The 22,333-nt window shown below is 33.1% G+C and overlaps 2 protein-coding genes across 2 annotated transcripts; both read left to right on the top strand.

Annotated features, from left to right (window-relative positions):
- The first annotated feature begins 5,023 nt into the window (after positions 1-5,023).
- LOC110794464 (uncharacterized) lies at positions 5,024-10,015 on the top strand. The gene is made up of 4 exons (XM_021999446.2): positions 5,024-5,564; positions 6,885-6,998; positions 7,498-7,779; positions 9,451-10,015. Exons 1-4 carry the CDS (start codon positions 5,112-5,114, stop codon positions 9,649-9,651), a joined length of 1,050 nt encoding a protein of 349 aa, XP_021855138.1. The 5' UTR covers positions 5,024-5,111; the 3' UTR covers positions 9,652-10,015.
- Positions 10,016-13,558: 3,543 nt separating this feature from the next.
- LOC110794465 (uncharacterized) lies at positions 13,559-16,578 on the top strand. The gene is made up of 2 exons (XM_021999447.2): positions 13,559-14,430; positions 16,193-16,578. Exons 1-2 carry the CDS (start codon positions 13,765-13,767, stop codon positions 16,346-16,348), a joined length of 822 nt encoding a protein of 273 aa, XP_021855139.2. The 5' UTR covers positions 13,559-13,764; the 3' UTR covers positions 16,349-16,578.
- The last annotated feature ends 5,755 nt before the right edge of the window (positions 16,579-22,333 follow it).

The raw sequence follows: 22,333 nt of genomic DNA, 5'->3' as shown, positions 1-22,333 counted from the left end.
GAAACAAGCAAGCACATATAAGTTTGAAAGATTCCAAAATGATGTTAAATATTGCATATTAAGGAGGGGGGGATTTGTGAGTTTTTCTTCTTCTTAATACTCCGTATTTCTGTCAAAATGTAGTTCTTGATATTGCACTATCTTGGTCCTTTTGGTTGAAATTAATGCTATTGAATGCTTAAGGTGTCCTGTATAGCTGCTAGTCTTGCTACATTCATTCGGCCAGTTGTTTCTTACAGTTCGAGAAGAAACATGTTTTCAGTTTATTTGTAGTTGTAACCAAACAATTGCGTTTTTTGTTTGAATAATGTTTCAACATTTGGTCGATATCCCTGTTGAATGTTGAGTGTGGAAAACATAACACATCTATTATATTTACTTATGTTTTGGGTCTTCAACTAGATGTATTTTCTTTCTAAGAAGGAAACGTGCAATCTTGTAGAGTGGTAGTGCTAGATTCTGCTGACAAAATGCAGCAGAAGCACAACTAATTTGCTAGATACAAATGTAGTGGAAACTATTTTTTTTTCTCGGTTTATTTGCCAATTTCACTTACGTGTATAAACTTTGCCTCAGTCTCTTCTATTTTTGAGGAGCATATGAACAATTAATCATTTTAATAATAAAGTTTCCACTTTCAGTTTCTTGATGGCAGGGTAATATTTGTAGAAGTAGCCAAACCAAGGTCTGAAACTCGCAATAACCAGCAGATTTCAAGAGAATCACACTGACTTTCAGTGCTGCTGAGCATGCAATTAGAGCTAGCAATGTGAGTTCTTCCGCTGCAGAATCTGTTCTTGCTGCTACACCCCTACACCATCCCCAGTTGCTGCAGAAGTTGCTCTTGCTGCTACACCATTTTTTTTTTTTTAGTGATATTGGATTTTTTTTGCCGTACCTTGTGTAGATCATTATATTTTATCAATGAATAATAGAATTTTTTTATTGAATGAACAATATTATTTTGTTATTGAATGAAAGGATTTTTGGAAAGATCGTGTGGATATCATTTTTATTTTATCTATTTAGATTTGGTTTACATACAAGAATCGTAATATCCTATTTTAGGATGTGTGTGCTGCTACTTTTAAATAATATTAAAAAAAAAGGGGTAGAATATAGAACGGTTGTGTAAGGAAACAGCTTTATATCTTAATATTAAACATGAAGTATATAGTACGCCTATGTACGGAAGATGTTCTATATCTCAATATTTAACAGGAAGAATAGAGGACGGTTATGTACGGAAGGCACGCTTTATTATAGAGTATATGAGACGGTTATGTACGTTAACCGTTCTATATTCCTTCTTCATTTTCCGATTTTAGGAAGGGAATAGAGGGCGCTTATCTCTTATCACTGTACTTTATAACTAGGTATATAAAACGCTTCTTTTACCCGTTTTATAAACTTTATAGCGCGTTGACTTGGAGAACGCCTCTAAGGCGTCCTATAAAGTGTATTTCAACAGTACTCTATGCCCTTTTTTGTAGTAGTGGGAGTATAAAAATTGGTTTCATTTTAATATAACCCCCTGCAACATTTTTTTTTGTATTTTATTATTAACACTAGAGAAAATTTAGTGAATAAGGTAGTAACCTGGTTATTTGAGTGGGTAAAGTTGTGAACGCAACGGGTAAGACATGTATTACAGATTTATGAGTATACTTAAACAGGGTGTTTGGAAGAATAATTCCAGGGTTGTTGAGTTACTTAACTAGACGATGATGATATATGGAGTTCTACTCAAGGGAGGTGTGTATTCAAAACGACATAACACTTCATATATACTCCGTACGAATTTTGCAATGAAATCTATAATCAATTTTTAGAGGGGAAGTGCGTATGGGATTTTAGAGGAATGGAATTAGACATCTCCTGATATGATATATCTAAAAAGGCCCAACTAAAAATTTGAAGCGTCCATCAAATACGTCGGATTATTTTTCTTGCCACAGGTAATAGAACTGATAGAAAAAGTGATATTTAAAATTTTTATATTGAAACAGGTCCAATGAGATCCAACAATAAAATAACTTTTGTAATATTTAACTATCAATCACGGCCAAAGTTTACAAACTTTATCCATATGAAAGGTCAATTATGTGGAACTTTATAGAATGACTGGATTTATAAGTAATTTAATAAATAATTATTGAAACTTATACGAAGCACACAATAACATCCTTTATGACATTAAAAAACAGAGAAACTAATAATGTAAATAGTACGTATATTTGTGTTATGCATTTTTATGTTGCGCGGGTAGTACTGCGTACAAATTAAGGCGTAAAACTTTGATTTTAAGCTAAATTATAATTACTTTTTAATAAGGTATATAACTTCGTGAACAAGTTTAATATTCCGTTTCATCACTAATGAAAATATCTGTATTTTTAATTTAGTGAAAACTTTATTTTCAAACTTTTTAAACCGTGCAATTGCACGGGTACTATACTAGTTACTATATACTAAAAGAGACACCAGTAATGACACGTGTCATTTCCTGGTGCGATTTTTTCCCGCCAAAATATATTTTTTAAAACTTTTTTAAAAAGATTTTACTTTGCATTTTTTTTAGGAAACTAAGATAAAAATTGAAATAAAAATATAACTGAATTACCATTGATAGAATATGCAGTTATTTTGTAAATATTGTGTATTAATTAGATTCCTAATTAATAGCCTCATATCGCGCTATTGTACAAGAAATAGTTTGTATATATACTGACAATACACAATCAATGAAAGTCAGGGGAATTATTTCTCACAACCATAAATGTAACTACGTAGTACATGATATATTATCGGAGGAAAGATGAATCAATATTATTTTCTCCTTTACAATTTGATTTTATTTATGTATTGTTATAACTTTTTAATTAATTTATATAATATTGAAGAATTGATTTCTAATGTTAGTCTAATAATAATACACTGTGAATACGGATGTTAATTAAAATAATAATAAGTGGTAAGTATACAACTATATAATCCTTAATTTTGTACTCCGTATTGTACTAATATGCATATTTAGCTTATTTGGATATTTATTTTATACACTATGAATTCATACTTTTGCATACATTCTTTTTACTTTCACGTTTTTCTAATATCACATGTCTTTTATTTAAATACTATTGAAATAATTAAATATTTTAGTAATAACCGTGCGTTGCACGGGACCTAACCTAGTTAAAAGTAAAGCAATAACATGAGGATTAGTACGTAGCTACTTATGTGGGGGCCTTGATTGTTTGATGAATCTCTCACGGTGTTGGTGAATGTGAAAGAGTAGAGAATAGGGCGTGACCTTTAGAAGATCAACCATTAAACCTCAACACACAACATTCCTTGGTATTATTATAAAAGCTTTTTTCAAGCCTAGAGAGCTATCAAGGAAAAATCATGTAAACGAGATTCGATCTCAAGTCATACATATCTATATAATTAGATATCGCTCATGCGCCGTTCATCAATTAGACGGGTAATTTGTTATTCCACGTAGGGTATATCACTTTTTTCAAAACTAGCTAGTAGCTAGTCTAGTACGGAGTACTTAGTAATTTTTAAAGTCATTTCTTTTATTTATTATGTTATTTTTTCTAGAGTTCAAAAGCACAATTAACAGACTGATGCTCCTAGGGTCAAAGTGGTGTTTTTTTCCTTTTTTATTAATGGAATATATCCTCATTAACACCAAAAAAAAAAAAAAAAGAGACTGATGCTCCTAGGGTCAAAGTGGTGTTTTTTTTTTGAAAGGAAAGTAATTTATTACAATAAGACTGTATTCTCTTTATCTTATTCTTATTCTTTAATAGACCATACTAAAAAAAAGCAAAAACTATTCACAGAAAACGTAGACATAAATTGATTTAAGCCTTTGATACTCCATACGAATCGTTAGCCATCAATCATTGACTTATACTTGGGTCATTTATTTTTTCACACTTTTCAATTAGGACATTAAATTTTTCTTATTTTTCAAATATCAGATATAAAAGTGAAAACATTATAAATAAACGTAATTAAAAAAAAAGAATCTCAATTTACATTAATCTATACCTAGTCTATACCTAGTATTTAAAAAGGAAAACCACATTTGATTAGATGACATGTGTCAACACATTTGATTAGATGACACGTGTCATCCATTCTTTCCACCGTCAATTTGGTTATTTATTTTATTTTTTCTTTGTTGTTTGATATATTATACAACTCCAATCGCCTCTTTCACTCCATCTTCCTCATACAACATCAATTCACCAAATCTATTCATTCAACATTTTTCATTCCATCTTCCCGATTAACAGTCAATATTAATACACTATTTAATTTATGTATTCTTTCAACTTTCAAAATTACCTCTAAAATCAAAAGCTCAATAAAATTAGAACTTTAAAAAATAGACTAAACAACCACTACATAACCGTCCGTTCTTTGAACGGGCTCAAAAGCTAGTTATAGTTAATAAACGTCTAAAGAGTCAAACGTAAAGAACAGAAAGAAATGGAAGGAATACCTTATTTTCTTTGCCTAATATGATTTAATTTTTATAGTTCATGGTTTGAGGTGGACTCTGGTAGCTAACCGGCTTCCAACAATCTAATAAATGTGTAAAAAATCAAATATAAAGAACAAAAAGAAACGAAAGGAGTACCTTATTTTTTTCGCCTAATATGATATGATTTTTATAGTTTATAGTCTGAGGTGGACTGAGGAAGTCTTGGCCTCAAGTGACTTGTGTCCATATGGACACAAGTGGCTTGTAATTGGTACCCGCTAATTTGGTATTGGTACTAAGACTAGTATGATATTGGTATACCAATACATTATTAAGAAGTACCAATACAAATTATTTATGTTATTGGTACTGACCCATGCTGTGTTGGTACTAAAAATAATTGTATTTGAGTCAATTGTGTTCATATGGACACAAGCCACTTGAGATTTAGCAATCCTCGAGGTGGACTCGGGTGGCTAACCGGCTTCCAACAATCTAATTACACAAACGAAAATTAAACGAGAAAGCTACAAAAACGAACAACAGAAAAACAAACAGCAAAGCACAGAGAGTCAGAGATAGGAGAGATAGAGAGAGAGTCACAACAATGGTGGCTATATCACTGTACAGAGGAAATCTTCACAGAGTATCACCCGACGTAGCAAGACGATGGCTAATGCCGACGCCTGGTATCTCTATCAAGGATTTCCGCTCTCTCCTCTTCCGCCGTTCAAAAGCTATCTCTCACCTCCCTTCCACCTCCTCTTCCGTCTTCCCTGCCCTTCCAACCACCTTCACCGCCTCCTCCGTCACAATCCCTAACCCTAATTTAAACCTTGTCAATTCTCCACCACCGCCTAATCAATCGGACTTCAATGGACCTGAAAACCCTAATTCTTGTCCCGAACCTTCTAATAATGTTGAAATTACAGTGGAGGATGCTGGAGATTATTTACTGTTGGATCGTCCGCCATTGTTGACTGATGCCGATGTTAATAAGCTGGTGGAGGAGAAGGAGATTGCTCCGGTTGTAGATAATCCAATTCCTTCTGCTTTAGAGGTTTCTTTCTTCTTCTTTGATTTCTGATTAATTTATTTCAATTTATTTGATTTGATTGATTTTTTTTTTTTTTTCTGTTTTTATTGTTGTTGCTGCTTTAATTTCATGCTGAATTGCCAATGCATGTGGTTTATGAATACATTTGGAAATTGACTGATGTTTTCTGAATTGTGGGGAGCAATTGTAATTTGTAGATTTTCTAGTAGGGTCGTTTATCGCAATTTGGATTATACACTCGGGTGCACAGTGCTCATTGTGCACCCCGTTGAACATTTATTGAAAATCTAAAAAACATTGATAATGATTTCAATGTACATATACTAGTGAATTATTTAAACTATATGTTCTATAGATTTGAACTATATGTTCATTGACTATATGTTCTTTAGTTATGAACAATATGTTCTTTGTATTTGAACTATATGTTCATTGAAAAACAGGGTGCACAGTAAGCATTGTGCACCCGGGTGCATAAACCATATTTTGGTCATTTATGAATTAAGGTAAGGTGCAATTTTTTAAGTTATTGGCTATAAATTGTATTGTCATTTTTCATTGATTTTTGAAACGGCAAGCAATAGTTCACTGATATTTAAATTGAAATAAAATATGGAATGAACAAAGTTTATGGAGTGGTCGCTTAAAGGAGAGCATTTTGATTTATAAGATTTCATTATGGTTTTGAAGTTGTTGCGCTTTACTATGTTCTTTGTGTGTGAGCCGTTGATCTTCAAATGCTAGGGGCGACACTGAATATTAGAGGCTTGCTAAGTTTAGTTTGCACCAAATGAAATAATTTTGCAAATATAGTAATTTTTGCATGTTAAAGATTAGCTAAGAGAATATGATATGAAGTATGTTTCCTTATTAGAATGTTACTTTGTGATGGAATATATTCAGATTCCGTTCCCATATCCGATACTCGTACCTGTTGGTCTTCAAATGCTAGAGGCCTTACTGAATATTAAAGGCTTGCTAAGTTTAGTTTGCACCAAATAAAAAAATTGTGCAAATATAGTATTTTATACATGTCAAAGATTAGCTAAGAGAATATGATATGTTTTCTTAATAGAATGTTACTTTATGATGGAATACATTCAGAATGTAGTAGGTGTGTTATTTTCATTGAATTTTTGCTCAAGTGAAACATTCTTGTTGATTGCTAGAAGTATGGTCAAGACCTAAGAACCACATAAAAGGACATTTAGCTAAGTTTCTTCCTCTTGCTGTTTGAAGTTTTAGTTTCAAGTATTACTTTGTATTGATCTTCATCAAGCATACAATGATTTATAAACTAAAACTTTTCATCATTGTACACAGGGCAGTGACAAAGTTGATACAGTTGATGAAAATGAAAGGCGGAAAAGAGAGGTTGAGGAAAAGCTGCATATTTTAAATGAAAAGAAACATAATTTAGTACAAGCACTTAAGCAGGTAAATGGTTTCATTCATTGCAGTTATTATCGATGACTTGCTAGTTGCTAATGGTAACTTTAGATTGCTCTGTATTCTTATACGAAGTATTAGTTATGTATGGGTCTCTTAATTGATTTAGATATGTCATATCACTCATATGTATGCTTTGCCTAACGTCAGCTGCTTGTGGAAGTTTGCACTTCAGCTTAAAGAAATTCGCTGCATCTTGTTATTGGTCTTGTGATTCTTTTTCCTTGTTATTGATCTTGTGATTTTATTCAAGTTCTTTTTGTTTTTAGTTGTCTTGTGTGAGGTGAATGACTGCTGCTTTGTGTATCTTTGGGATTCGTTTCTGGTGTATTTAGTTCATTGCTTATGAGTCATGAGTAGTACAGGTTCATGCCACCACAACATCTTTCGGACTTTTTGTTGTATAAAGTATAGACACTAACTTCTCTCATACGTTCCCTTTCTTTCTTTCATACCTAACCTGTCTTTGTTTTGTGGCTTGTTAAAGATTTTGAATGCAGAAGAGGAACTTAAGAGACGAAGTAGTATGCAAGGAAGTCGACCTCCTCTTCCCCTTCAAGTGGATGCTTCAAATGACTCTGGGTCTATGACGCACCATGCTACACCTAGAACAGGGTCAGAGGCAAATCTTACTGTTGATGTTGAAGGAGGAGAAGGTGACGACGCTGTTAATAATAACCAACAATCTAAACAATTGCTCCGCATGAGCAGTACTTCACCCTCTGCGGAGTCTGCTCTCAGAAGGGCACCATATTTCCAGCATAATACGGTAAATCTTCATCATTCTTCTTATCTCACTTTCTTCCTGTGGTGTTATAATTTTTTGAGGATGTGAGTCATGTGACGTGTGGAAGCTGCCAGATGTGCAAAAAATTATCTGTTCTCATGGTGGTCTCAGTTTTATTTAAGAAAAATGTGAAAGAAAATTATTACAGCAAGAGGACAAAGGTTTCTCACGGAGTAAACAAATTACAAATTAACAAATTCCTTTGAATCTTTCCAACTGAATAATCCTTGAAGATCTTCTTAATTTCTATCCAGTTATTTCACTGTTTATCCTTAATTGCTCATTATGTCAAAGTAGAGTAAACTTTGTTGTTTATTGTTAATGCTCTATCTTCAGAATATATTGCTATATTTTTTTTTTCAATCTCATTTTATCATAATCATTGTATACCTGAGTAACCTGACTACCTGTTCGAATTGACTTGTACGCTCCCCATGAGAAGAAGCCTTCTCTTATCGCTTGTGTATCTGAAGAGAGTAAGTAAAGACTGTAAAATGGGAATGAGGGGAGATTATCAGAACGAGATTTTCTGTAGGAGTCACTTATTTTTTTTAAAGTCTTTTGCTTTGGATATGACTATTAGCGTATTGCTTTAGCCCTTTTCCTTTTGTGGCGACCATTTGGTAAATGCTTGTTGTTTGATTATGAAAGAAGTCAATTACTGAGGCAGAGATAATAACATATCATTGGCTTATGGTGCTGTTACAATTTAGAATAGTGGGATGACCTATATTTGACTTTGAAATAATAATGGAGAAGGAAAATAGGTAAATTAACCTGAAGAGGAGATATAAGACTGTTAGAAAAGGGTTGAAGCTTTATACAGGAAAGAAATTGAGGTTGCAGAATTTGTTGTTGATCCTTAGGGGATTATATGGTTTACATAATTTACTAAAATTTGAAAGAGATTACCCATAGAAAGGGGCACGGATTGTGGAAAAAGAAAGAAGACTAGCACTTGTGGAAGCTTATGAACTTGTGAGAAGATGATACTAACCCATTGACACCCTCGGGGAAGGGATGACGGCCCGTTTGGTAGCCGGTAATAAACGGTGTGAATGGGAATAAATCCTAGTGTTATTTGGCAAGAAATTAACATCATGATGTGCACGGTAATGAAATTTTGTCTCAAGCTTGGTGTTTTTCTTCATAGATTTGCATTCCCATCTAATACCACTCTCCAAATGGTAATGGAAATTTATAAAGAAAAAGAGATAATTTTGAGTGAATTAGCATTACCATGGGAATGGATATTGATTTTCTGTACAAATTTATATACAAATTCATTCCCATTGACACCATTTATGGCCGGCTACCAAACGGGCCGTCAAGGGAGTGTGTATCAAAATTAGAGCATGCTATTGTTGAATATTGGGGACTGGGGTCTTAATCTCTTAACTCCCAAATAGGAGTACTAGTAAGCACTTGCCAAATGATTTATTTGGGATTTTTTTTGTGTGTTTTCTTACAAGTGTTTCCTTGAATTATTAGATTCTTATATGGTGACCACTGACTAGATAACTATAACCCCAATTTTCCAAAATATGTTTGTTTTGTTTCTAACATTCTATATAGTATTTTTTTTGAGGGGTAACATTCTATATAGTTGTAATAGATAGAAAGAGTGGTGTATTAATGTAGTTGGCTGTGCAGGCTTCTCATCCTTCTCGAGCCGCATTGGTGGCTGCCGGCAGTCCGTCACGTTTTGCCCCATCAGGGAATCAAGGTCACCCTTCAAACTTGCCAAGCGTGTCTGTTTCTGGAACAAACTATTTTGCATCTTCACCTTCCCCAGCTGCTTCGGGGGGCACTTCAGGTTTCAGAGAAGCTCGACACCCAAGCCCATGGAATTAAACCTCAAATTCTCCGTCTTCTTCTCTTCAGACGTACTAGGCATATTATTAATTCGACCAAGGCTTGATGCTCCATTTGTAATCGGACAAGGCTCGTTCTTATCGATTGCTTGTAATAAAGTGTGGTATATCCTGGGTCGTATAATCTAAAGTTGCGAATAGGCAGACATAGATACGGAGTAGTACTTATGTAATGTAGTTTCTCTCCTGTATGGGAATACATTTTTGGTAGCGCAGTTGTTGGTTTTCATTTTGGGGTTGTATATGGAGGTGCTTTTTATTAGTGAATGTAAATGTATTAAATAGAAAATTAGAATGTTAAGCGGTGTGGATGGTTGTGTAAATTCCATTTTGATTTAGCACCACCCCGTTGTAATTATATTCATCATATCGTAGTTTCTTATTTTGCTGAACTTTTAATCCGAAGAACTGTAGAAGTAAGGGTGAGTTTATCCCCAGACTCACTTTCAATCTTCAGATTCTGCCACATCAGCTTTCCACTAACTTTTTCATTATCCAGACTCACATAAAACTCACCCTATTTTTACACATTATCCTCAGACTCGCCTAATTCTTAAAATAATATTTTATGGATATATCTTTTCTTTTTGTACATTTTCTAAATAATATTGAAACTATGTTTTCTTATATACAAACAAAGTAGACCTGATCAACATGCAGGCCGGGTTCGGGTCGGGCCGAGGGCAAAAAAAATTGTCCATTATGTTGTTCGGCCGGGCCGGGCCAAGTTTCGGGCCAATTTTTTATGCCCAAAACCCGCTATTTCGGGCAAAAAATAGCGGGCTTTTTGGACCAATTTCAGACCATGCCGAATTTATAACTAAAATTGTTGTTTTGCGTTGTCCAAAGCCCGCAAAGTTTTTAAAAAATTCGGGCCGGAATCTTCTGCCCAAAACCCGGTAATTTCGGACCGGGTCGGGCCGGGTCCATGTTGATCGGCTCTAAAACAAAGTAATCTATAATTCGAGAAAAAAATGAAAAAATTGACATTGCATATATTCCGTACAAATTAGAAACAATAATACAACATATTAAATTCAAAAGATCTAGAACATAAATTTAAAGGCAAATGAAACAAAATAATACATAAATCATCAATAATTTAATTGGGTGAAATAAGATAAATTAAGTTTGATGTTGTGGCATGATTTGATTGGAGGAAGAAAAAAGTGGAGTTTTAAGTGAATCTTGAGTGAGTCTTGGATTTTCAAACTCACTTCAAGACTTGTGTAGTCTTTTACCACATTATCCCAAGATTTAGGCTTGAGACTCACCTCAAGACTCCCTTCAAGACTAGGGATAAACTCACCCTAATGCTTGTAGCTTTTAAGGGGCATGAGACTTTCCTGTGTTGATGGGTTGCCTGGATTTTAAAATTCAGCTTTCGTGGATGTTTTGAACAGGTTATTTTCCATGTTATTCTGTGGGTATAGGCCTACAAGTCTACAACCGCTCATTGTCAAGGCCCCCAACAGTATTAATGAACTACGGAGTAACATTTCACTTGCAAACAGGACCACAATTTTTACACGTTAAACTCTAACATCTTTGTATGAACATGTTACATCCTTTGTTTGCATGTTCTTGGTTATTCTAAGTTTCTTTTTACGCTAAACCAAGTAGAGTCTAAATGTCTATTTGTCCTTTGATCCAAACGGAGCTTAATTGTGCATTAATCTGGGGGAAAAGTATTACCTTTACGACTATGTTCAACTAGAGTGATGTTTGGTTGACATGAAATACAATGGGAATTATGATTTTCTAGGAAATGAAAGATTGTAGGGTTGTTTGTTTGACAAAAACATGGAAGTCACACTTCTACGAAGTTCCACTTCCTACAAAATGGAGGAAGTTGCTTACCTAGGTTCCCTTAGGTAAGCGGAACTTCTCATGAGAATTTATTTTCCATGTTTAACCAAATAATAATATACTCTACTTCATAAAAAATGATAATACATTAGAAAAACTTTTCCTAGAAAATTCTACTTCCCACGATCAACCAAACTACCCCTAGATTTTGAAATCACTGTTGAATGTGATGAGTGATGTTCCTCTTTGGACGTTTTGTTTTTGTTCTGGGTTACAGTCAAATATACTTCCCACCCAAATTAGTAAGTGGGGACATTAATCTAATTAGAATAATTATATATGTTCAAATGTTAATCATCGCAATTAGAGCACGAGACACACCAAATAATTAGAATCTAAAAGCTAGAATGAATGTCAGAACTCAAACTGATTAATTCTAAGTACGGCATAAGCGTTGTTGATAACTTTGTCTTATACATATGAGTTGCCTCCCTCTAATGAAAACCTGAGGTATAGGTGATGTTTGATTGATATGAAATACGATGGGAATTATGATTTTCTATAAAGTGGAAGATCGTAGGATTATTAGGTTGACAAAAATATGAAAAGACATACTTATTTGAGGAATTTGTTTACTTAGGTTCCCCTAAATAAGTGGAACTTCACGTGATGTTTAACTAAATAATATCACCTAATTCATAGGAAATATTTATACATGAGAAAAATTTCTTACAGGCTATTCTACTTCTCACAATCAACCAAACAACCCCTTATTTCTATTATTATCGAGAAACTAAACGAAGAGAACACTATTTTAAGTAAATTAAGTACTCCGTACCAAGAAACCAAGAACGGCTAGTGCTCGAAGGAAGAGCTAGATCTTGGCTCATGATCTAATTGCCCTATACGTAGCATTAAGCCATTTATTGACATTTTAAAGTAAAAAGCTACTCCCTCTGTCCCTTAATACTCGCACCGTTTTGACTTTTCGCACTATTCACATAATTCACTTTGACCCTATTTTATTTCTAGTATATGAAAACAAATGTTAATATATAATATATTGTTGGATTCATCTTAATATATATTTTCAAAATATTAATATTTTTACAAGTTTTTATAATATGTAGTTAAAGATATTGGTGGTCAAAGTTGTGCATTGGCAAGCGTGTCAAGTAGAAACGGTGCGAGTATTAAGGGACGAAGGGAGTAGCTAATTGAGAGGATTAAGTACAATCATTGTTAATTAGTGATTTTTTTTATATAAAATAAAAGTGAACATATGTTGTGTATAATATGTAGTATTCTCTCAAGAACACAGATTACTCCCTCCGTATTTATTTAAGAGATACATTTGATCGAGCACGTGTATTAAGAAGAAAAATTGAATGAATAAAATAATAAAGCAAGTGGGGTTGGGTAGATATTTTAATAAGTAAATAAGTGGAGACCATGTCATTTTAAGGGGTGGGAGGTGGGGTGGGTAAATTAGATGTATTATTTAATTAGATGGTGTGGTTGATAAGTTACTAAAAATGGCAAGTGTATCTCTTAAATAAATACGGTCGGAAAAGACAAGTGAATCTCTTAAATAAATACGGAGGGAGTATATCCTAACTTATCCGAAAAAACAAAATAAGCAAATTTGATATTAGTAAATATCTTGGTAGATCTTAAGCTCAGTTCTATTGGACTTATTTTGACTTATACCAGACAAAATAAGTCAAAATAAATATGAACTCACATAAGTTCGATAGTTCAATTAAATATTTAAATTCATATATTTCAGAAAAAATAAGTTTTAAACCTTCACAGACAAATACAGAGTAAATTCATTTCATTAAAAAATAAGTTAAGGTAAATTTAGATAATACAGAGTATTATGAGGTGAGTCTCGTAACCAATAGTTAGAATATAATCCGTTGCACATTTAGCTTTCTACATTATTAATTAGTGATTAATCTTAGGTTAATGGGGACAATTTGTCAAAACTCACGTAAAGTGGTCCCCAAACTCTCACACTTTCTGCACTAAACGCATGGAAAAGCATGTTACTAAAGGACCCCACTTTACCATTTCCCCATTCTCTTCCTCCCTTCTCACATTTTTCCACAACCAAAAACTAGTCAATTTTTGAAACCTCAATCGGCGCAAGTTAGCAACAAAAAGCCACTACTCAACCCCATCAAAATCAAAATCAAAATCACCACCCAAAAGGCCAAAAACCCTACCCATTTTTGCCTTGAAATCAATCTATTTTCTCTCCCCCTAACCCACAAATAAGATGGCCCACAACCCCACCCACCACCGGCGCAAGTTAGCAACTCCAGAAACACCTCCCATTTCACAACCCATCACCGGGAAAAGACACACCAAGCCATCAACCACCACAACTTCCACCGTCTACAACCTCACAAACCACTTCTCAAGGCTACATCCCAATCCAAAGCCCACTAAAACCCAAAACCCACTTCCCCAAAAACACATGGACACCCAATTACAAGCCAAAGCCTTATCACAATCAGTCAATTTTGAGCCTTCAAATCCAAGTTTTGGTCAAAATAATGGGAAAAGGGAGAAAAGGGTGGTTTTAGAAAGTGGCAAAAACAAGTCTTTGGTGGTTGTTGAGGAGAAAGAATTGAAGAAAGTGGGTAGAGAATCTAAGAAATTAGGAGAAATACTTAATAATAGTAATAATCTTAATAGTAATAATAATAATAAGGTTATGGTGGTTAAACCAACATTAGTGGCTAATAATGGGATGGGGAAGAGAAGGTCATTTTGTGATGTTCAAGTGGAGTTAGCTAATTTCTTGCTAACCAATTGTGCTAAAGTGGTTTCTGCTGATATGCCACCATTTATGCAGATTCATGTTGTTGGTTTTGCAAGGAAGATTAAAGATAGTCTTGAGAAATTCACTTCTAAGAATCTTGCCTTGTCATTGAAAAAGGTACGCCCTACTATTTCCCTCATCTTTGTTTCCTTTATTCATGGTTGTTTATGATCATTTCGCGTTGATAGTGTAATTTAAACTAGTAATGACACAGTTTAAGTTTTAACAAGGTTTTATTAGCTTGATGGTTTATTGAATATGATTGAAAATATGATTTTTTTTTTTTTTTGAATTATTATGTATTGTTTCGGAAGTGATTTTGGCACACTGCCTTGAAAGCTAAGCTTCTACTAGCACAAAGTTATGCCAAAATCAAACATAGTATATACTTGCATTAATCGCACAGAGGTGTGCCAAAATCAAACATACTACGTAGTATATACTTGCATTACTCGCATAGAGGTGTGCCAAAATCTAACATAATAGGTCACTCGTGGGACTATACTTGTATAGTGGTTTGCCAAAATCAACATATTATGCCACTTGAGGGATTACTCGTGTTTATAGTGTAATTTGAACTAGTAATGCGGCCATTTAAGTTTTTTTCAGCTTAATGGTTTATTGGACATGATTGAAAATACGAAGTATAAATTTTTGAATTGATGGGTATAGTTTGGGGAGTGATTTTGTCACATCTACTGCCGAAAGTCTAAAGGTGTGCAAAAATCCGAAAGTCTAAAGGCGTGCAAAAATCAGTTTCCGTATAGCGTAGTTGGTGTAGTTTGTTAAAGTTATTTCCTTTCAATAATATTTGATGATCCCAAAACAAAGAGAAACATGGCCAATTTCTGAACTAACTACTGTTAATTGGTCTACTCATGCTAGGAGAAATGATATGACAATGGGTTGGGGTCCATCCTCTACCCCTTTTGCATTTGATTTGAACTTTGAAGTTGAAAAATAGAATGAGTATTACTGTAGATGATGATGACATTAGAAGATTAATTATATACTAATACAACCATATCGAAGCCTTAATCCCAATGACGCGGTATATGATGCAATATGTCAACCATGATCACTCCGTGACCCCGTCCGTCCCCTTCTATCTGGTGTTATATGCTCCGTCCACCCTAGTCATCTTTGGCCTCCCTCGAGTTCTCGACTTCTAAAATTTAGAAAATCATACTTGTTGAAATTAAAAGTAGGACTAGAGTTGAAAACCATTGATGAAAAATCATACTACTAGAGTTCTAGATATTGAACATCAACATCATGCCAATGTCCTTAAATTGCCGTTTTCCCTTTTATCGAGGGGATCGGCTATTCGGATATACACAACTACACAAGTAACACAACCTTACTCGTGGTAGTAAGCCTATTAATGGTCATAATTTCGTAATGGATAGAGGTCGTTTCCAATCGACCTTTGATCACTCATTCAGTCATTCAATACCTTATTTGAACAGTCAATGTAAGTGTGACCAATTTTAATAAACCAAATTATATCATTAATGAAAAGGTGGCAAATAAGATTTGCATATATTTCCAAACTTGTTCAAACTTGTCCACATTGGGACCCATTTGATAGTATATTGTTGTTGGTCTTATAAAATACTCCATTTTTAGGGATTGGTTGGTCAAATTCGTCGGTAATTTGATTACCTTGACTAAGGGATGTCAAATTGGGTCATGGTCGGCTACGGCCTATGAGTCGGGTAACATCGGTTCGGGTAATTGGATAATGTTTTGTACGGAATCATTAATCTCATGCGGATTGTATATGTGATTTTTTTTTTTCCGTATCATTTCGTTTTTGTCGGATGTTGGTCGGATTAGGTCTGTTTTGACAACTCTACCTTTGAATGAATGAATGCAGGAACTTGATGGAGTTTATGGACCTGCTTGGCATTGTATTGTAGGGAGCAGTTTTGGGTCATTTGTGACTCACTCTGTTGGTGGATTTCTCTATTTTTCTTTGGATCAGAAGTTGTATGTCTTGTTGTTTAAAACTACTGTACAAAGAGCCGATTGAAGCTACAAAAACATTCCGATAAAGGAATACGGTGCAATTATTTTGAAACGGAGTTACTCGAAGTAATTAGGAAGATGCTTTGATTTGATGAATGATGAAAAAAAAAAAGGCTTCTTAGGGAGTAAATAGTGAAAACAAATTTTGTAGTCTTATGTATACCAAACTTTGTACTGATGTACATGTTTCTTGCTACTTTAAAATATAAATACAAGTGATGTAGTTACAGGTTTCTTTGTGTTGTCTAGATGCTTTGATTTATGAATTCATTCTATTCGGAATTAGTTGTCACTTTCTTGCTACTTAAGAATGTAAATACAATTGTTGTAGTTACAGGTTTCTTTGTGTTGTCTAAATGCTTTTATGATGTAAGCTTTGATTTATGAATTCATTCGTCTGTTCGGAATTAGTTGTCACTTTCTTGCTACTTAAGAATGTAAATACAATTGTTGTAGTTATTGGTTTCTTTGTGTTGTCTAAATGCTTTTATGATGTAAGCTTTGATTTATGAATTCATTCGTCTGTTCGGAATTAGTTGTCACTTTCTTGCTACTTAAGAATGTAAATACAATTGTTGTAGTTACTTGTTTCTTTGTGTTGTCTAAATGCTTTTATGATGTAAGCTTTGATTTATGAATTCATTCGTCTGTTCGGAATTAGTTGTCACTTTCTTGCTACTTAAGAATGTAAATACAATTGTTGTAGTTATTGGTTTCTTTGTGTTGTCTAAATGCTTTTATGATGTAAGCTTTGATTTATGAATTCATTCGTCTGTTCGGAATTAGTTGTCACTTTCTTGCTACTTAAGAATGTAAATACAATTGTTGTAGTTACTTGTTTCTTTGTGTTGTCTAAATGCTTTTATGATGTAAGCTTTGATTTATGAATTCATTCGTCTGTTCGGAATTAGTTGTCACTTTCTTGCTACAGTACTTCGGAATGTAAATACAATTATTGTAGTTACTGGGTTCTTTTGTTGTATAGATGTTTTTACTTTGTACGTTTTGGTTTATGGATTCCTAATTTCCTACCTATGTTCAATTGTTCATAATTAGCTGTTACTTTCTTCGTTCTTACAACCCCTTGTAATTACGGAGATAGTGTGATTTTATGAAAGTTGTTAAAATTTTACAGAGTATTTTCGAAGATACTAAAAATGATTCTTAGTTCTAGACAAAGGGAGTAGTGTGTTTTTGAGTATTTAGAAGACTCGTTACCGTCTAGTTTAAGTGCCAAAGCCTTTGTAGCCTTCTTTGCGAATGATAAATTTAGAGTTTGTTTTATTCACCTAATTTTCATTTAGTATTTTCCGTGGATAAGTTGAAAATGGCAAATAGAACCAACCTTAGTTAATTGTTGGATAGTCGATTCCTTTTTCTAGTATAAAATTAGTTTTTGGATTCGATTGATGTCTCGGATTATTATGTAAATAATTAAGTATTATTTTCTTTAATGAAATTATTTTTGAATTACAAAAAATAATCATTCTATATTATATTAATACTAATTTTGCAAAAATAACATGTAAAAACTAGCTCAATTGGACAATGCTCTAATGTTGAAACTAGAGGTCGCAAAGTATTAGACTTCGCAAACCATATTTCTGAATGTAGACGTTTGTAGAATCACCATCTTTTTGAAATCGAAAGAGATATCAAACTACTCATCATTTTTCGTTTTTCTTTAACCATCTTTATGATCAAAATTATTAGCTGAAGAACTTTGACCAATAATGAACTTTTATTATATTTTTTTTGCGAGATATTTATGTAATTTGATTCACGACTTATTGAAAGTGTACCAATCTCCTTGATTTACTGTTGAGTAAGAAATGTCCTTAGAAAAAAAAAGGACATGAACAGCTTCAATTTGAGAGGTCATTTTCAAAAATCAATCCAGAGATCATTCCAATCAACCAGAGAATAGGACAGTACGCAACCAAAATTAAATTTATGGAACATTTTTTGCATTTGCTCAAGCAATGCCTTGATTTACTAAAAAAAAATATACACTTATTTAAAGATGGTGTACAATAAATATTGCAGATCGGGGTAAATTAAAGTTTATAGTTACTCCGTATAATTCAGAAATTTGTCTATTTTTAGTGATAAATTTTTTCGTATAATAAAAATATCCTTTTAAAATCACTAACGTTTTCGATAAGGAAACTCCAGAGTTCATCAGCGTAAATGACTTTTTGATTTCTCCTTATAGAATATCCTAAAATACCCACAGTAATAACTTGGATAAATTTGAAATAATTGACAACTTAAAATTAACGTTGACAAATGAAACACAATATTATGGTAAGCTCTATATTAACTTTATGATTTACGTCCAATAATTAATCATCTCCCTCTTTAATTACTTTTTGTTTTTTTTAAATTATTTTTGCACGTATCACGTGCATATAAAGATCGCTATGTATATCCACTAGAAACATATTAATGAAATTCGTATGTTAGAGTTCGAACATGTTACGTCGCTCCTCTCTCCCTTTTTCCTCTTCTCTCTCATCTTTTAGGGTTTCAGTTTTCTTTGCCGTTTAGATCGGAAATAGTCTAATTTCTTCGGAAATTAGACTATTTCCGACCCTTATTCTTGTTTTTTCATTGTTTTCTCTTTATGTATTGTCTTGTTTTGTTTTTTCCGTTGTTTTGTTCCCAATTTATTCTTGGGTTGTTCCCAATTTATTTGGGTTTTTCCTAGAGTTTTCTAGGTTCTTGATAGGGTTTTTAGGGTTTCAATAATTTGGAAGGAGATTTGGATTCATACAGGTTTAGGGTTTATCATCAACTCGCCAATCAGAACAATTCGTGCGCATATTGCGAAGGGCTCTACTTGAAAAGATGCGAAAACATCGAAAATCACTGCTCGCGTTAAGCTAGAAGCGGTGGAGTACGAGATGTGCTTTAGAATGCAGAATAGTAATTATTTTGATTGTAACAGTTATGTATTTTCTTTGAATCTGTGGTATACAGATCTATTTTATTATTGTAGATGCCGTATGGCGGATTATTAATGAAATTGTTCTTCCCCGTCAAAAAAATAAAAATAAAAAGATCGCTATGTATAAAGGTAACTATGTAATCCTGTAAAATATTTGGCCATAAAATTTTTTATAATATCAAAGTTAATAAAAACATGTTAAATATAATAAAAAACTGAATTAAACTTACCCTGATTTATAACAAATTTATTATACACCTAGTGCGTGTATAACTTTTTTCTTCCCAAATATCTTTTGAAACAAATTAAATGGATCTTTTTAGTTGATTGTCTTGTTGAATTGTTAGCAGCTTAACACTCTTAGCAGTTAAGGGCTTACCCTTAACTGGGCTTGAGTCCAGCTGACTACTAATGTTGAAAAATTTATCAAAAGGCCCACGGTACCAAGGGATGTGACCCACTTGGGACCAACATCTTTACAAGTGGATTAGTCTCAAGATTTGGCCTCATGAATTATCCCATAGATACGTCTACGCTTCGTAGTTACAAAATACGTATTTCGTTAGAGGTGGCAAACTAGTTGTTTAAACTTTAAACTGCATTCAGAAACTTTTCAACGGGGGTATTTACTATTTAAGAGTTTTAGGAGGTTCTATTGACAAGCTTTTCATTAATTTTTTGATAACCAAGTTGAAGTGCTTCTCATCGATATGCAAAATAAATTCAAATAAGTTTAGTTAAGTTAAGGCAAAGATAAAATACGTTAGAATGAAAAAATTAGTTTAGATAATTAAGTTGTTTTAGGCAATTTCATACCCAAATTAAACAATTTCGGACAAAATAAAGTTTTTTTTTTTTTTTATTTTTAGGATAAGCTCATACTCCGTATAATTTCAGATAAATTAAAATAAACTAACTTTTGAGCCCGTTCATAGAAGGGGCGGTTGTATAGTGGTTGTTCAGATGTCTTTTGAAGTTTTAATGTGAGTACTTCTTATTTTTGGTAATATATGAATTAAATAGATGTGTAATTTTGAAGGTTGGAAAAATATAAAAATTATATGTTGAATAAATATTGGATGTTAAAGGGGTTTGGAGTGGAAGAGACTAATGAGTATATTAGACTATTAATAACTTGATGTTGAATAAGGAAAATGAAGTGGAAGAGGCATTAGAAGTTGTAAATCATAGAAACAATAAAGAAAAATTGCAAAAAAAACAAAACAAAATGATGGCTTCTAATAATGAGATGCCACATGACTTCTAATAACTAGTTTTTGGGCCCGTTCGACGAATGGACTGGTTATATGTTGGTCGAGTAATGGAATTTAGAAGTTATGTTGTTCTTAAGTAGGTGTTAGAAGGTGTTTAAACCAAATGATAATAATTAAAACTTTAACATATGAAGTCTTGTCTTTTTAATCATTACATTTTTCTGCTTATGTTCATCTTCCCTGAAAAAATAGATCCACTTTAAATCACTTATTACCACCAATAACATATCATTTGTACAAAGACCAAACAAATTTGCAACTGTTACAGTTTACGACTATACTCATGTTATCCAATTAAGGGAAAGACTTAACAAAGTCTAACTATTGAACTATACTGACAAAACTTTTCTTATAGGAGAACTAAAACTAATTGTAAGTTCCCCCCAACAACAAAAATATACAAATAAAACCCACCTAAAAGTCTCAAAATGTCGATGACGATTTACCCACCTTTAATCATTTGCGTGGAAACCATACATTATAAGATTATCCTTCTCTGCAAAATGAATTGCAACTAATTAAGCAAGAAAAATAAACAACATACTTCCAATGTGCTTAAGAAAAATCAAGAACAACGTGCTTAGAGAGAGATAGGGCGAGGGGGGGGGGGGGGGGGAGGTGGTATTACAGCTTGAATTGCATGCATGAAAATAAACAATAGAAATGTTGAATCAAAACACCCTATAATCTCGTACCGTTTCAAAACGGATTAGTCAAAAAGTCTATTAGTGAGGTTAAATTTTGAATTAATGCTACAAGAGAAGGGGAGAAGATTTGGGGATTGAATTAAATTGACATTGAAAATAATTAAGCTTGGAGAGTTAAAAGGAAGGTGAAGAATGGGGAAAATGAAGTAGGGGACGGTAGTTTAGGCATAATCAAGTTGAGTATCGATCCTAATTTTTGGTAATTCCTCCATCCCGTTTTTGTAGTCCTGATTCTATTTTAAGCGCCCCAAAATTATAATCATGTTTCTATTTCTGGCCATTAAGTTTTCCATTTTCCCATGTACTATATTAATTAAAAATACACTGAAAACCCAACACAACTTCTTCATGTACTATATTCCTTTATCCATGTAGTATATTTCACTTTCTCATACAAATCGATTATCAATGTACTATATTCTAAATTTCCGTGTACTATATTACACTTTTCTTAAAATCCGTGTTTTTAGTCGAATAATACTATAAATATGGGATGGATGCAGTACAATTCTAGTAAATTAAAGAGACGGAGATTAGTAGTATACTACGTAATAACTAATGACAATAAAGTAGAATAATGAATGACCATATTTTTTTTTTATAACAAAAAGTAAATAGAAATATTAATAAGATTGAGACACGTGTCATCAAAATAGTATTGCCTATGTGTCATTGAAATTGTGATGGTTATGCTTTTTAAATACTAGGTATTGATGAGATGCCACATGACTTCTAATAATCTATAACTAGTTATTGGGCCCGAGCGATGCCCCGGGTTACTACATTAATAACATTCTCATTTACTTTTTTTTTTTTTTGAGGGATGCTTAAATATTATTTTTTTTGCAATGATAACGTAAGACATTTAATAGCTTAGTGCTAAAAGCTTTATTGTTTAAACTTGAGGTCAGGGGTTCAAACCTTACGCAAACCCATGTTAGACTTTTTTTTTAATGTATACAAAAATTACATGGAGCGAACGATCCATAAGCAGAGTGCCACGTATCACGTATTATTTCTTGTAGACGCCTTTTAATATATAGTATAGATGTTCCTTT

This window comes from Spinacia oleracea, chromosome 5 (genome assembly GCF_020520425.1).
Source record: "Spinacia oleracea cultivar Varoflay chromosome 5, BTI_SOV_V1, whole genome shotgun sequence".
NCBI classification, from domain to species: domain Eukaryota; kingdom Viridiplantae; phylum Streptophyta; class Magnoliopsida; order Caryophyllales; family Amaranthaceae; genus Spinacia; species Spinacia oleracea.
The sequence above is the reverse complement of the archived record's forward strand: the minus strand, read 5'-3'. Positions and strand labels throughout refer to the sequence as shown.